This window comes from Sciurus vulgaris, assembly GCF_902686455.1.
Source record: "Sciurus vulgaris genome assembly, chromosome: 4".
Lineage (NCBI taxonomy): Eukaryota > Metazoa > Chordata > Mammalia > Rodentia > Sciuridae > Sciurus > Sciurus vulgaris.
This window is the reverse complement of record NC_136464.1, coordinates 28,355,772-28,372,648: the sequence shown is the minus strand read 5'-3', so window position 1 is coordinate 28,372,648 and position 16,877 is coordinate 28,355,772. Positions and strand designations below refer to the sequence as shown.

The following is a 16,877-nucleotide window of genomic DNA, read 5'->3' as shown; positions in this document are numbered from 1 at the left end:
AGTAAGATGCCTTTAGTTCTTCAGGGTAAATACCAAGAAGTGGTATAGCTGGGTCATATGGTGGGTCCATGCCTTGTCTTTTGAGGAGACTCTATACCGATTTCCATAGCAGTGGTTTAACTTATTTTTAATTCCCAAGGTTATAAGTTAACATATTCTTATGAAAATGCAAACATTGCAGATAAAACTAAAGCTTTATTTTCTGCAGAGATAACTCTGTTATCAGTTGGGTATATTATAGTTAATAGCATGATTACATAGTTAGTCAATGTGTTAGTTTCCATTGCTTTATAAAAAATTTAAATTTATTTTAAGATGCTTAAAAGGAACCATAAAATTAGCAGCTGAAACAATTTATTATTTCTTTTCTTTTCTCTTTTTTTTTTTTTTTTTTTTTTTTTGAGTCCAGGTACTAGTTAACTGGGTCCTCAACTCAGGGTCCCACCAGGTTAAAATCAAGATATTGACTGGGTCATCTGTGGCTCTGTGTCCTTCTTCAGGCTCAATACTTATTGGCATAACTTATTTACTTGCATTTGTAGGACTAAGTTCCCCCACTTACTTGCTGACTGTCAACCAAGAAATAGTCTTTATTGGCTCCTAGAGACCACCTATAATTCTCTGCCACATAACAGTTTGCTCCTATAAAGCAAACAGGAGAGGATATACATGGTGTCAAATCTCTCTGACCTTCTGTCTCTGACCTCTAGACCCAGATTTGTGTGTGTGTGTGTGTGTGTTTTGCTGGGGATTGAACCCAAAGCTTCCCACATACTAGGCAAGTGCTCTACCACTGAGCTACAGATTTAAAGGGCTAGAATGATAAATTCAGGCCTACCCAGGCTAAATCTCCCATTTGATTAGCTCAGAAGTTAACTGATTAGCAATTTTAATTACATCTTTGCTATAAAACGTTATCTAATTGTTAGAGTATCCCCCTATTGTATTTACAAGTCCTGCTTTCCTTGTACAGGGTATGTGCAACATGGGTGCAGATCTTGGGATCCGTCTTAGAATTTGGCCTCCCACAATCAGTCATAAGAACTAAGTAAATGAGAATAATTGATAAGACCTTTTATAATCAATATAGATTGTTTGGAAATGTGGGATGCTCATGATTGGCCACTAATATTAACATTGGTCTCATGGCAAGAATATATTCAAGCAGGAGAGATGGTGGCAGAGACAGGAAAATTGAATGATGCCTTGGTTTTATTTTATTTATTTTTTAAAAAGAGATGGGATCTCACTATGTTGCCCAGGCTTGCTCTGGGCTCTTGCAATTCTGTATCAACCTTTGGAGTTGCTGGACTACAGGAGCACACCACCACATCCAGCTCTTCCCTTGATTTTAAAGGAATTCAACTTGCCAAATATCCTTTGCCTAACCTTCAAGCAGCTTTTGCCCAACATCTGTCAATGTGGCAATTGCTCTTCCTTCTGACATCTTTAGGTGGGTCAAGTTTGCTTCTTCCCCATCCATGAGCGTAAAGTTTAAAGCTTAAATTTTTCTCCTTCTTTGTCTCTTATGTAGGTCTGGGCACACAGAGGTAGCAATGTTTTGTGGATCATTTACCCCTATTCGGTGGGGCTGAGGTCTAGCCCCCAGTTTCCCAGGAGTGGAGCCTAGGATGTAGAGCTATAGGTCACCATTAGGAGGAGTTCTTCTAGGCCTCCGCGCTGCGTCCTGAATGTATCTGGACGGTTCTCTCTTGCAGCTCGTCTCTATGGTTTCCGTTGTGGTTTTTGTCCGGAATAGGCGGAGCTTCCGCTTCCGGTGGGGCAGGCCCTAGCCGTAGAGATGGCGGCAACAGCAGCTGAGGCTGCTGCTTCGGGCTCTGGAGCGCCCCGGGAAGAGGCTGAAGCCCTGGGCCCCGCCTGGGATGAATCGCAACTGCGCACTTACAGCTTCCCAACCCGGCCCATCCCGCGTCTGAGTCAGAGCGACCCCCGGGCGGAGGAGCTCATCGAAAATGAGGTGGGGGGCGGGGCGCGTCTAAAGAGGGAGGAGGAAGAGACCTAGTGGGGAGGAGAGGTCAGGGGCGAATGGTGAGAGAGGTGGGGGACTGGTCAGTCTGTGGACTAGGATTTAAAGGGAGAGGGAGGCGAAGAAAATGGAACTTAAGAAGTTCGTACTCCTTAACAGGAGAGATTGTTCTGAAGTTGAGAAGTAGTTGGAATCATGGGAGGAGAACTCTTGTAGCGCCTTGGGATTAATTTACTTATTTTCACCTGATGTTTTCGCTTAGGAACCTGTAGTACTGACCGACACAAATCTTGTGTATCCTGCTTTGAAATGGGACCTTGAATACCTACAAGAGAATATTGGCAACGGAGACTTTTCTGTGTACAGTGCCAGCACCCACAAGTTCTTGTACTATGATGAGAAGAAGATGGCTAATTTCCAGAACTTTAAACCGAGGTCCAACAGGGAGGAAATGAAATTTCATGAATTCGTTGAGAAACTGCAGGATATACAGCAGCAAGGAGGGGATGAGAGGTAAGTTCCTGGATCTTGGTTTTTCATTGGATTTGGGGCATCTGTTTTTCCTTCCTGTGCTTATTTGAAGATGTGGTAGAGATGGGTGAGTGGAGATTGGCATCTTCCTTATCTGTATTTCTGACAGATGAATATTTGTCTCTTCTGTCCTGTAGGGGGTTGAGTCGTTCTTGGGGCTTCAACCAGATGGTTTTCTAGCTTGAGGGTTGAAAAAATGCTTAGATTTAAGCTGAGAATCCTCTAGTTTCTCCTCTTCCTCATATAATGAGAGCCACAATTGCCTAGAAGAGTCAGGCAACTGAATGAAATCAGTGAAGTTGTCTGACTGGAAACTAATAAAGTTGAAGTCATTCTTACACACACACACTGTTCAAGTGAGAAGTCATTATTTGTTTCCATTTGGGAGTGCAGTTGGAGATTACTAGATATTCTGATTTTTCCAAAGAGGCTCAAAATAAGGATTTCTTTATTTGCTTATAATCTTTTGACTTTTAAATGTGGGCAGTAGTTCCACTTTAAAAAAAAAAAATGTAAGGGCCAAACAAAAATGTCTGTCATTGGATTTAGCTCTGAGATAGCTAGTTTGCAGCCTTTGCCCTAAAGTATTGTACTGACTGAGAATAGTTCAAGCTGAAAAGTTGTATAGTTTGTTTTGATTCTGGTTTAAATGGGTATCACAAAACTTGTAACTTAGAGAAAATTGGATTAGAGGGGAGACTTGATGTTCCACAATATATCAGTGACAGATAGCAAACACAGGAAGCATTGAGGAGAATGATTCTTCTCTTCTACTTTTATTCCTACTTAAAAGGACAGCATCTGTAGGTCCCAGATGACCTTCAGCCCCATTCTGTAAGGTTGCCTCTGGGGAATTAGTCATTGAGACTTCATAGTAAATGACTATAAGGTTTTGCCTTATCAGTTGACCTTAACACCAACCAACTTCATCTGGCTTTGAGCTGGTCCACAGGGTGGGACCAGCTTTTGATAAACAGTGATAGTCTACCACAGTAGCCATCAAGAGCCAAAGGAGATGTTTCAGGCCTTGAGAGTGAGTCTCTAGAGCAAGACAGATTCATCATTCTAGGCTTTGTGGAAATGCTTTCAGGAAATTGAAATTGTGTGAAAGTTCTGTGTGTTAAGTACGTCTTTATGGAGAACCTAGGATTTTTAAAGGATTTATGTTGTGACACAGAAGATTAAGAATTTTTTTTAAAAATTAGTGTTAAGCAAAGCTCATAGAAGTTAGATTAGAATTCACTTCTAAGTTGGGTATGGTAGCGTATATGTCTAGTCCCAGATACTTGGGAGGCTGAGGCAAGAGGATCACTTAAGCCCGCGAGTTCAAGACTATTCTGGACCACGTAGGAGAACTTGCATTCAAAAAGAATTCAGTTCAGAATTGTTTGTTTGTTTTCTGGTACAGGGGATTGAACTGAAGGGTACTCTACCACTAGCTACATCCCCAACCCTTTTATTTTTTTATTTTGAAACAAAGTCTCCCTAAATTGCCCAGACTGACTTTGAACTTGTGATCCTCCTGCCTTGGCCTCCCAGGTAGCTGAGATTATATGCATGCACCATTGCACCCAACTCATGGTTAAAATTACATGACTACAGCTGTTTTCTGTGGGAGATGCTGGTGTAATGTGGATTTGGGTTTGTATTTGCAGATGTGGGGAGGTCATGTGAGGTGTGTGTGTGTGTGTGTGTATATGCACTAATGTAATTTTCTTCTTGGGGAATGTAGGTTGTATCTGCAGCAAACACTCAATGACACTGTGGGCAGGAAGATTGTCATGGACTTCTTGGGTTTTAATTGGAACTGGATTAATAAGCAACAGGGAAAACGTGGCTGGGGACAGCTGACCTCTAACCTGCTGCTCATTGGCATGGAAGGTAAGAAATCTTTCAGAAAGCAGTGTGGCTTAGAGTCATACAAATCTGTTTGCTAATACTATCTCTACTCTTTATTAGTTTCATGACATTGAATAAATCACTGAACTTTTTTAAGACTCAGATTCCTCATCCTGCAAAAGGAACATGATACTATCTTATAAAGAGATACAAAAATGAAATGAGATTAAATTTTTAAGCTGGTTTTATGCATTCTGAAAAAATTCCCTTTTCCCTTCCTCATCTGCTGTTGAGTACATACATTGAGACACTGAGGACTTCTCTGAAAGGCTGCTGTTCTCTTATGAACCTGTCTATATTCAGAAGATTTTTACCCCCATCGAGAGTTGGGAAAAGTTATATTTCCAATATAAATTCAGTCTTTTAAATAGATATTTATGGATATCTATTTAAGAAGGTACAAGTAGGTACGTAGCCAGGAGTCTCTAAGCTGCCCCAGTTTCCTTCCTTGGAGGCACTGCATGTTATTAGTCACTTGTGTTTCTTGCCAGAGAATTAAATACACACAAACAAATACATGAGCATATTCTTCTGGAGCGTGTTTGTTTTGTTTCATTTCAAATAAAAAGGAGAAGCATTTAGACTCCACTCAGGAGAAGGAACACTATTTATAGGGCAGGATCATTGTCTCATTTTTATTTCCACACAAGCTAGGTGTCATGCCCACACTTAACAAGTGGTAAATAAATTTTGTTAAACAAGGAAGCAGAATAATTATTCATCTTTCACTACCAAGCTCTGAGGTCTCTTCTCTTTTCATTGTCATTTATTCAGATTTGAATCCTTTCCTACCGTGCGCATTAAAAGTTTCCAGCAGTGCAGCTTATGAATTGGCAGTTACCTGCCCCTTTGAAATCAGCTCTTGATTGGCCTGCCAGGAATAAGCCATTTCTGGTTTCCTTGACTCTGACCTTTTCTGTTGCTTTCCTTTCCTACAGTAGGGTGCAGGGAAATGGATTCCTCAGATAGAGATGAGAGAACAACTTTCCTTTGAGGGTGCATGTGGACTTTCATTAGTTAAGAAAGCAGCTGTTTTGGCATACCCCGGCTTGGGCTGGAAGTGTTTTCTGAACTCTGTGCTCTGCAGATGTGTATGTTCTACTCAAGGACTTTGCAAAGGATACAAAAATGGCCTGGTTATACATGAGTAGGTGGAACATACAACACTAGGGGAGAACTAATTTATGGTGGCATTTTAAGTAATATATCTTATTTAAATTATACTGCACTCTCTTCGCTAATTTAATAAGCTTCCTTCCAATGAGAGTCAGCAGCCCTGGTAAGCCCTAGTGTTGCACTAAGTGTTGCATCCCACCTGTATGGTGAAGTGAGAGCAAAGGTTGAGAATCTGTAGGCCCCAAAAGAGCTATACAAAGCAAAAACCCTATTCATGTAAAATGACAGGTTAACTCCTCAGAGTAGATAATGCTTGCATTGTGGGTACCAGTCATTCTGACAGTTTTATTTTCCTTGAATTTTTGACATTGTCAAGAAGAGTACAAGTGTACATATTATCTTACCCTGCCAGACTCGTATCATTTTGATGTGTCCTTGATTCCAGTAAGGACAGCAATATTATTTAGAAATACCTACTTTGCTAGCTGATGATGGACCTTACCTGTGGTGTTTTCTAGACTTACTGTCCATACAAATGTAACACCTAATTTCCTTGATTCTGCCTAAAATTTGATTGGGACTCTTAACTGGGAGGGTAGACTGAATTTCTGTCTAGCACTGGGCATTCTGTTTAGCCTGTACACTAGAGCCAGTACTGTAGGTAAGAAAATGTCTTTCTTCCTACAGGAAATGTGACACCTGCTCACTATGATGAGCAACAGAACTTCTTTGCCCAAATAAAAGGCCATAAGCGATGCATCTTATTCCCTCCGGATCAGTTTGAGTGCCTCTATCCATATCCTGTTCATCACCCATGTGACAGACAAAGCCAGGTGAGGTCATATGGTCTGAGAAGGGTGTAGAACTCTAGACTGTAGGAATGCCTTTGAAATTAAAGGCTGGAATGTCTTTCTCCCTCCCTCTGGTAGTATGCCAGGTTTGGTTTACAGGCTGATCATTTTTTACAGATAAACCTGAGGATAATTTCATAGTACAGCTCACATATTCCAGGCTTCTGTGCTGGTCCTCAGATGTTTATGAGTGTAAACAGCCCATGAAGCTAGATCTCAGAGCAGACCCCATCAGTGATGCTGGTGGGCTCAGGTTACTCTGACTGGCTTACAAGTTCATGGAACAAAATGCACATGCCTCCATTGGATTTAATCATTGTTCTTGTCACATATGTTTTTGATATGGAGAGAGGTGAATAGAATTGAGATATGTCACTTACTGTGTTTCCTGGATCTAAGTGAGGCATATGTTTGCCTTTGTGGCCAGCCACAGATATCCCTGTCCTTTTTGAGGAGAAAGTTGCCTAGCTACTTCATGAAGTCTTTGCTGATTAGAATTTGTTCTTTGGGGGAAATTTCTGAAGGGTTGTTGATTGATGAGTTCTAATTCCTTACAGTACAGGTCTTTGGACCTCAAGAGCACTGAAGCTTGGAATTCTTTATCATCTAACATTCAAGGATGGACTGTTTAATGTGCATTGTGTATCTTCTGCTAGATACAAATTCTAAAAGCATTTTTAAAGGTGTCTTTTATTTTTTTAAGTACCAAAATAACTAGTACATAGTGGTTACTTGTAAAAAATTGTTGATTGACTGCTCTTTTTTCTTTTTCTTGAACCTCTTAGGTGGACTTTGACAATCCTGACTACGAGAGGTTCCCCAATTTCCAAAATGTGGTTGGTTATGAAACAGTGGTTGGCCCTGGTGATGTTCTTTACATCCCAATGTACTGGTGAGGAGGTGGCTAGGGATGGGAGCCTCTTGGGAACTTTCTCATTCCCTAGAAAGCTTTATCTATGTCTATTAAGTTGTGGCAGGATTGCTCTTATGTGGTCTAGAGGAAGGTTGGCACATCCAAAGTGAGCATACTGACCATGGGGGAAATGACAATCCTATTTCTAGGAAAGGATGACCATTACTCACATACAAAGAGATCCCAAGGGCTTGTGGCTGAAGAAACTATTCTTGCTTCTTTGGTGTTTAGAGTCTGAACACCACTGCCTCTAGCCCATGTGTGTTTTATAGGATGATCATAAAGATACTATCTTTGCTGTTTACCTTAACTGACTCTTACCTAATTTTCTATCCTTTCTCCAAAAAGCAAACAGGAGCTTGTTTGTTTTCTTGCAGGTGGCATCACATAGAGTCATTACTAAATGGGGGGATTACCATCACTGTGAACTTCTGGTATAAGGTATATTCTGGTATATGGTTGGCTTCTTCCTTTTTTTTTTTTTTTTTTTTTTGGCCCCTAGATGAAACAGGCTGGGGTGAGGTAGGTCTAATAAATGGTTTGGGGGCTGAGGTGGGTTTGTTGACTATTCCTGGAAGTGATTCCCCACATCTTTGGGGGAGGTGAAGAGAAAAAGGATTGTGTTAGTTTCTTGGAAGGGAGAACCGTACTAGGAGCAGTGAGGTGACACTGAAGCCTACTGCTAAAGGCATTTCCTGAGCTGCTGCTTCCTTTGTAGGGGGCACCTACCCCTAAGAGAATTGAATATCCTCTCAAAGCTCATCAGAAAGTGGCCATAATGAGAAATATTGAAAAGATGCTTGGAGAGGCCTTGGGGAACCCACAAGAGGTAAGTCAGAGTTGATGTGACATTCTCCATAACTCCTCTGTCTCAGTATCTGATGTCCTCTGTCTCCATAGAGGTTATAGGGGTGTTTAGAAAATCCTTATTTTCTGGTAAAGGCTGGGCTTGACTAGTGGATCAATTATAATCTGTTCCATGCTAGTAGTAATGTTCCCCATGGGGCTTGTGTGCCAGCTGGGGACCCCTGAGGGGATTCTTCTGGAATGGAAAGTGTGCAGTAAAGCATCTCCGTTTGCTCTTCCAGCTGGCCAAGGCTGCTGTAGGTAGTGTTGAAACCTGCTTCCCACACAGGTACACCACTGGCACATTGGGTAAATGGGAGAGGTTTGTATTTGTAATGCTCTCACCTCCTTCCTGTGGGTAATCCTGGCATCTACAGATGCCTGTGGAGTACGGAGATGGCACCAGGCCCAGTTGAATGGCCTTTCATTTAAGATACAGAAGCATTTAACTTTTTTCTTTGCATTAGGGATTGAATCCAGGGTCACTTTATTACTGAACTATATCCCCAGTTCTTTTTATTTTTCATTTTGAGACAGGTTTCACCAAGTTGCTGAGGCTGCCTTGAACTTGTAATCCTCCTGCCTCAGCCTCCCAAGTCACTAGGATTACAGCTATGTACACCAGGCCTGGCTACATTCAGCATTCTTTAGGCACATTGGAAAAATATGCAGAATCACTCTTGGGGGTTATTAATTCTTTTGACCTTCCCTTGTCTGTCAGTGCTGCTTACAGATAAGGGATGTTTTGATAGGGAAGGTAATACAAGATGGATCTCCAAGGTGGGCCCTGTCTACAATATTGGGTTGATCTTTAGGAAGGCTGATTAAAGGATTCATAGGATTGATTGAAAACTTTGTCCCTTTCCTTGACTAAACACTTAATGTCTGTAGATACTCCTGGGTCAATTCCAGGATCAGAGGACAGACAGTTCTGATTGGCTCCTCCTATCTCTTTACAGGTGGGACCTTTGTTGAACACAATGATCAAGGGCCGATACAATTAGCCTGCCAGGAGTCCAGGCCTCCTGCCAGTGACTGCTATCCCGTCCACACTGCTTCGTTGATGAGGACAGGAGACTCCAAGCACTAGTATTGCACGCTGCACTTAATGGACTGGACTCTTGCCATGGCCCTGGAGGCAGGTGTTTGGGGCAAGGCAGGGTGGTTGGCACTCCACTCCCATTTGGAGGAACTTCTCACCCTTGCCTCTTGTGCCCCAGCACCCTCCCTCTCTGACCCCCTAAAGTTCTGCATTTGGTGTGTGGAGTCCCAGCTTCTGATTGTCATCACGTCTGTGTCTGTTAGTCTGTCAACTTCAGGGTGTGTGTGTGTGTGTGTGTGTGTGTGTGTGTGTGTGCAAGCACACACACAATGTTTCTGTTCCTCGTTTCCTTCTGGTCTGGCTTTCATCCCTATCTCCTGTAACCTCAGTGCCTCAGCCTGAGAGAGAGAAGATTCTCTTGGACCTCTGTTGCATTTGGGCTGCAGGAACAAAGTGAGTCCAACTCTTAGGTCAGTCTGCCTCCTGCCAGTTTTTGCAGTCAGGCTCCAGGCTAGGTAGACTCTCATGGCTACTGGGCTACTGGGACTCTCATGGGGGGATTAAGAGGGAGGCTTGCCTTTCAGAGCCTAGAAGAGGATTAGGTAGGGTTCTTTGGGACCTCCAAATTCAAGCCATACATAGAAGGGAACCTTGGAACATAAGAACCTAGGATTGCAAATTACACACAACTTTTCTTTCAGCACCAGCTTTTGTCCCTCTGCTAGATATCAGGGGAGTTCTTGCTGTGGCTTCTCTAGGCTCTAGGGGTACAATCCTCTGTGTGTGTGTGTGTGTGTGTGTGTGTGTGTGTGTGTGTGTGCATACACACCCATGTGTGCACATGCATATACTTCTTTACACACTGGTATGCATGTGTCCACACTGGCCAGCCTCCCTGTTCACCAAGGTTCTTCATAGCTTACCTTTTCCAGTGTGAGGCCCCAGAAGTACTACCTGACAACCTGCAGCTTTTTAACTTGGATTTTAGCCATCATATGTTAGTCCAGTTTCACTACAACCTACCTGAGGCTGACTGGCTAGAGCCTCTGGGTCCTGTGTCCCTCCCTCTCCAGGCCATATTCCCCACTGCTGATTTTCCTGGCTGAGTAGATGAAATGGGTTCAAGCTTAGGCAGCTAACTCACTACCTGTCATTCACCTCAGGGCAAGGGCAAAATATGTAGCCTTGCCTCTTTAAGCCAGCGCCTCTGCCAGACCCCACTGTAATGTTCCTTGACACACTCAGTAGGGCAATCGGTAGAGCATGGAAGTAGAATTTCATTTTTTATTAGTAGCTACTCATGGGAATCCCTCTCAGGGCTGCATTTACAGCAGGGCAGCAGAGTATTACACAATTCAAAGGGCCATCATTTCCATCTCTTCAGTAGAAGTGAGGCCCCTGGAATTGGGCAGAGTGGTAGCCATGTGTCTACTGACTTCCAGTTCCATCTTTGTCATCCTTTTCTCTCTGAAACAAAAGAGAAAATTGGAAGTCTGATTTTATTCCCTCCCACCTTTTTGGGGCGGAGTGGCGGGGGCAAAGGTTTACTTCCAGTTTCTGAGCTATGACTCTTTCTCCAGAAGCTCAGTTTACAGTGCCCTGATGGACTGAGAAGATGTGTGTGCGTGTGCGCACCTGTGTATTTTGGGGAGGGTGTTTATTTTAGTACTCCATTCTGGGGTTTTCTGATGCAGTGTGGTTGTGCAGACATGGTACCTTCTCAAGTATAGCCCTTTCAAATACAGCCAGTGCTGGGAAATATGATTGCAGTGAACTCCATGCCTCCATCTCTCTTGGGAAAGAGGAGTGCAGCAAGAGCAAGGCAGACAGGATAAACTTGGTCATAATCACACTTGGAAAGAGCAGGTTATTTTCATTCTCCTTAGCAGGTCTGCTGCATTCCTGGCTCAGCCCTTAAGGAGGTGGATGATATGCAACAGGGCATCAGGTGCCACCTGGTTGGTCCTCACAGGGTGCTGTTCTAACACAGGTCTGACCAAAGGTGGCTAATGGGGAGAGAGGACCTTTGTAGGATTGTTCCTGATCCTTGAGAAATAGAGTAGCCACCCTGATTTTTTAGATACCTGATTTGTGCCTAGTGCTTTGATCTTTGTTCCTCACTATCCTGCAAGGTAGGTATTCTCACTTTACAGATGAAGAAATGGGCTCAAAGAGATTAAGTTATTAGTGGCAATCAAGATTCAAACAGTCCATTTGGCTGCATAACCCTGTTCCTTCCTTTCCACGAAACTGTTGATTCTTCCACCTTCCCTCATTCCCTTGTACCACCGCCCCGCCCTTAGGCCTTACCTACTGGATAGTGGCTGCATGCAGGTACAGTCCAATGGGGTGAAGATCCAGCTTAGGGTGAAAGACCCCTCTAGGCTACAGCTAAAGACATGGGAAAACTGCTTGGGAAACCATATTACAGGTTAAGAGTACTTGGAGCAGCTATAGGGGACTGAGCTCTCTATCCCATTGTGTTACCATGTGTCCTTGAATAGATTCTATAGCTCTTCCCAGTGTGCTTCTGTATCATAGAATTGAAGCTGTAATTCTAGGTGATCCATTAGTCATGATTCATGTTCTGCTATTGCCCTAACCCCCAGGAAAGATGGGGACTCTTCCCTTCATTCACCTAGAGTACAACTGTTTACGCTCAGGTTTTGTTGTAGCAGATGAAACATTACTGCTACAGTGTTGCCCCCATCCTAGCCAGTAGCAAGGGAAGCAACATACCAAGGCAAGTGGGGACTCTGGCTTCTCAAGAGGTCAGCCATGTTGCAAGTTCCCATTTTTATACCAGCAGGTACAGAGAACCTAGTGTTTTGTGAAGTCAAATATTTGTTGGGGGGTTGGAGTTTGGGGGTGGAGGAGGGGCTGTTCTGGGCATCAGTTGAGCAGATGCCCAGGATGCCTGGGGGAGACCAGCTTCCCCTACAAATCAGAGCTCTAAATTACAAGGTTTTTACCAACGCGAACAGTTGGGGGAAGTCGTCTGCTCTCATTTGCGTAATGGTTTCTGTCACTGGTGATTAGACACAGGATGAAGGAAAAGAAATTTGACAATTAGGAATGAGCGATCATTAATCTGAATCTGTTAGGAGACAGAGAGGGGAAGGATCCTTACCAGTGGGCCAGCCCAGTGTGGGGAGACACTCCCTCTGTCCCCCAGAGACTTCTGAGCCAAATGTCCTTTCAGTGTTCCCACAAGTGGGCAGAGATTGTATTTCTTAACAGACTAGGGGCCCAGGTCTCAGCCTGAGAGGGATACAGGAACAGACATCTTTGGACTTGAGCCAACAAAGATAGAGATAGATGAGTGTCACATACTAGCCTTCGGGCAAAGAATAATAGGAGAGTTTTTTGTTTGTGGGAAGTGTTTCTGTAATAGTCAACAACCTTTATCCCCCACCTGTGATAAGATTTTTCACCTTCCAGTGCTGCAGGGTGTGAATGAAACCCACTCTGTGAAACCCCAGGAGTTTCTGCTTAGTTGGAGAGGAAACCATGAGAGAAGCAGAGGTCCCCATCCATATGTGTTGTACACCCTATGTGGAGAGAGGAGAAAGATGGGTAGAGATAACAGCTTTCTAGGTTCCTTAGAGCTAGACTCTACAGGTAGGGACTCCTCATCCCAGGCCTCCCTTCAACATTGACCCCCACAACCCCCTGCCACACAGCTGTGGCTATGTGGAGGCACTGAAGCCCCTGACTCAAATCTGACCTAGTGATGAGGTTAACTGCTCAAGTTTTAGGGTATGGAGAATCCCACCAAGATCTTTCCATGTCTGTTACTTCACCCCTCATACCTTCAAACTTAAGGACATTCTTAATTTGCACCAAGTGATATTCCTCAGTTTTGTGACAATATACAGAAAGTTCCTTAGATCAGAGGCTCCCTCAAGTAAAAGCAGTGGGTCTGTCTCAAATTGAAGTTGCCAACAATGAGGCTGTATCTTCCCCATAAGTTCCATGCCTGTGGTTCTTCCACCTTTCAAAATCTGGTGCAGAAATTAACAAGGGCTGCCATCAATGGCCCTCAGTTACCAATACCTAAGTGTGGTGGATAGTGGGGTGTGCTTGGAAGTAGCTGAGGGAGGTTTCAGCGGTCCTTGCCTTTCAGTGCATGCCCTCCCCTTTGGGACCTCCAGCTGCTTGTCCTCTGTCCCTGCCCACTTAAATGTTTTGTGTCCTCTCAAGTTGTATGCTCTAAAGGAATGTTCCTGTTTCCTTTTCTAGAGCTTCCCTCAGTTTCTACTCAGCTTCCTCCTGCCTAGGTTCTCCAGTGGCCCCTTCACCGAAGCTCTTTTTCTTAAGCAATTGTCCTCTCAGAAACTCCATAGCTGGATGCTTGGATAGATTGGCCCTAGGATCCCTCTCCCTGGGATCATCCCTATTCGTCTGGTCTGTCTTCTGTTTCTGACCTCAGGTAGCTGTTGAGTTACCCCAGTTTAGTTCCTTTGTTCTGTGCTCTGTCCTCTTGCTACTCCTTTTGTTGATTCTGTACATCCTTGTTTACCTTGTCTCACACTTGTAGCTTTTTCTGCTTGTCCCTCGGTCACTTCTGCCTAATTCTTTTAAGTCATAGGATCCCTTTGGGGACATTTCTCTCATAAATTGGCAGCCATAAGCCTACCGGTTTATGATCATTGAGGCCTCCAAGATGGGTTAGGGGATGGACCTAAAGAGTGGTAGAGAATCAGTGGGGATTAGTCAGGAGACTCCCAAGAATGGCACTGGAAGGTGGAAGAAAGGATATTTGTGTTGCCATCTAAATGCATCTGTGTGCCTTAGGGTCCAGCAGTTCAGGGATAAGGGGCATTTTTGTGAATGTTTCCTAAATTCTCTCAGGTCTTTGGCCCAGTGTCACCAAGTTTGGCTGACCTTGGTATTCTAGTGGTTGCTAGAAGGAAAATAGCATATTGAGTAGTCTGGTGTCGAGATGCGGAGGTCTTGGATGAGAATACCCCTAGAGGGTGGGGAACAGGAGAAAGGTCAGCTTATCCCCAGATTATTCTCCATTCCTCCAGGAATATGAGTACAAGAGCTGATTTGGGGAGCTAAACTCCCAACTCCCCACCAAGAATCTGCTCTAATATTTTGAGAAGGAGCATGTGTCCTTTACCTTTCAATGGGGAAAAAAAAATCTAGCATAGTGTTCAGAAGCATGGTTTTTGGAGTCAGATATGTTCAGATTACTAGCTTTGCTACTTACCAGCTGAATTTGACCTCAGTTGACATACTTAACCTCTCTGAGCCTCAGTTTCCTCAACTCTAATGATATGTGGGGGTGGGGGCTGGGGGTGTTGAAAATATCTACCTCAGGGTTGTTGGATTAACCGAAACAATGTCTGTAAAGCTTTAGCACAGTGCCTGGCAAGCACTTAATAAACAGCTGTGGTGGTGGTGGTGGTTGTTAAATTTATTATGTGACTTACGGTGAGACTTGGTTTGGGTGATGTCTAAAACAGATTTCCAGTGATTCCTTCCCTCTTGAAATAAGCATATGAAGAATAAGGAGAAAATGTGCTTGAGAGGCATGCATTGAGTTGGAGACAGACTAGAGTCTTTGTACCTAAACCATCCTAAAGAAGTGTCAGTTGCCTTTCAGCCTGCTCAACCAGACTCACTGTCCACAGCAGCCTGGGCCCTGGGTGTGGAGCAGTGGATCTGAGCTCTTCTGAGTGTCAGGCTGCAGGCCATTGAGTGACTCCATTCCACCTGGAGAAGCTGTTGCCTCCTCACACCATGAGACTGATCAACTCCTGAGAGTCAACTTCTACCTGCTCATGGTACCAGTCCCCACCCCTTGTTGACTGCTGACTTGCAAGGACCCTGCCACCACTGCCAACTCTGGGGAATTATCTCATAAAACTCCTTTTCTACAACATTAAAAATACCTGAGACACTCTCAATGAAAACAAAAGACATTAGAGTGTATGAGAGGATAGTTACCTAAAGAGGCACTGAAGGTTTGTGTGAGCTGGCAGTGGCAGGTAGAGGGCGGGAAGGAGACCTGGGATGTGTGCAGCATGCAGTGTGGGATGCAGGAGATGAGGTTTGCATGGGTTTCCATGCTAGTCTAGAAGCTGAGGACCAGAGGCTTGGGAGTGTTGCCTTTTCAAATTTTTCAATTTTCAGTTTTGTCCATATTATTTGAGCAAAATCCCAGCCACTTTATTGTTGGCATGGCCATTGTTCTTACAAGGATTCGTGATTCACTATCAAGAACTAAGTTTGGTGATGACTCCTGGCTTTGAATCCCCACTTGCCACTCCCTAATTCTGTCTCTTCGGGTTAAATTAACATCTCAGGGTCTCAGCCTCTTCCCCGGTGAGGGATAGGTGGTTGCATGTAGTTTACAACATTGTTTTGAGGGTTTGTGACAATGTTTTTAAACCCTTGGATCTGGGTAGGCATTTGGGAAACGGGTTTATCATGAAGACTGTCTACAAACAGGTCTTGTTAGTGCAAAAGTAGAAACTGCTAGAAGGAGGGCTTTTCTAACCCTCAGGATACAATGTTAAAAGAATCACAGAAGAGGTGACTTGGGGTGGGGGAAGCAAAATGGAAGAGATAAAGACATGGAAGGGACTGGGAGTCCATGGACAGGGCTGGGAACAGTGATAGTTCTGCTAGTGTAGGATCTTGGAACAGGAATGAATGGAGACCTAGGCTCTGGATTGCCATCTTGTCCCCAGAAGAACAAAAGAAACAGTGGGCGGGTGCCTGTGCAGGACATAGCTGCTGAGTGGAAAGAACACAAGGTTTGGGTGCAGTGAACCTCAGTGTGGAACATAGATGTACTTTGCATAGGCTGGGTGACTTCAGGTGTGTTAGTCTTGCTATGCCTCAATTCCCTCATCTTTGAAATTAATAATACTACCTTCCTTCCAGGCTTGGTGGGGCAATATGTGTGAAACTATGTAAACTGAGCATGTATAAATGTCAGTTGTTAGATTGTTATTGGGAGTGGGGATTTGGGAGAGATTAAACAGAGAGGGTAGGAAACTTTTATCAGTTTCCAGATTAAAGCCTTTCGTGGTCTTGACCAGAAATCAGTAAAGCGATATTTCACTCAAAACACTATCACTCTGCTGGTATTTGACCAGTAAGGATTTTGATTTAAGAAGGAAAAGCAGTGTGAGCAAGAGTGAGTTTTGAAGCTACATGGATGAGGTTTGAATCTTGGTTTTGCCTATTTCTAATGGTGATACTGTCAAATTACTGTCTCTGAGCTTGGATTTCTTAACAGGTCCCCTCGTGTGGCTGATGGAAATGAATGAGCCAACTCAAGTGAAACAGTTAACTCAGTGCCTAGTGCCCATTAAGTGCTCAATAAATACTAGTTTCCTTTCTTCCATTTCTTTTCTCCTTAGGAAGCACCCATTTACTCAGCATAAAAGGGAGGACTCAGTTGTCCATGTCTATGTGAAAAATGCCGGATTTCCCTTCTTTTCTAGGGTGATATCAGTGGCCCTAGGGGAAGTATGTAGGTGGGGAGTGGGGTGGGTAGGACTCCAAAATTGTGGACATGGAGTGGGGTTCCTTGGTCATGTAGTCAACATGGGGTTGGAGTGCAGAGGATGATTCGCAGAGGTGAAATCTCAAGAGAGAAGGTGGGTGATAAGTGCCTGAGTGAAAAGCCTCACAGGGACAGGATACCAGCCTAAGAATGAGGAGACCACA

The 16,877-nt window shown here is 43.8% G+C and overlaps 1 protein-coding gene across 1 annotated transcript; it reads left to right on the top strand.

Moving 5' to 3' along the window:
* Positions 1-1,757: 1,757 nt before the first annotated feature.
* HIF1AN (hypoxia inducible factor 1 subunit alpha inhibitor) lies at positions 1,758-14,596 on the top strand. The gene is made up of 8 exons (XM_079137319.1): positions 1,758-1,978; positions 2,250-2,500; positions 4,251-4,399; positions 6,221-6,366; positions 7,170-7,276; positions 7,675-7,738; positions 8,016-8,126; positions 9,103-14,596. Exons 1-8 carry the CDS (start codon positions 1,802-1,804, stop codon positions 9,145-9,147), a joined length of 1,050 nt encoding a protein of 349 aa, XP_078993445.1. The 5' UTR covers positions 1,758-1,801; the 3' UTR covers positions 9,148-14,596.
* The last annotated feature ends 2,281 nt before the right edge of the window (positions 14,597-16,877 follow it).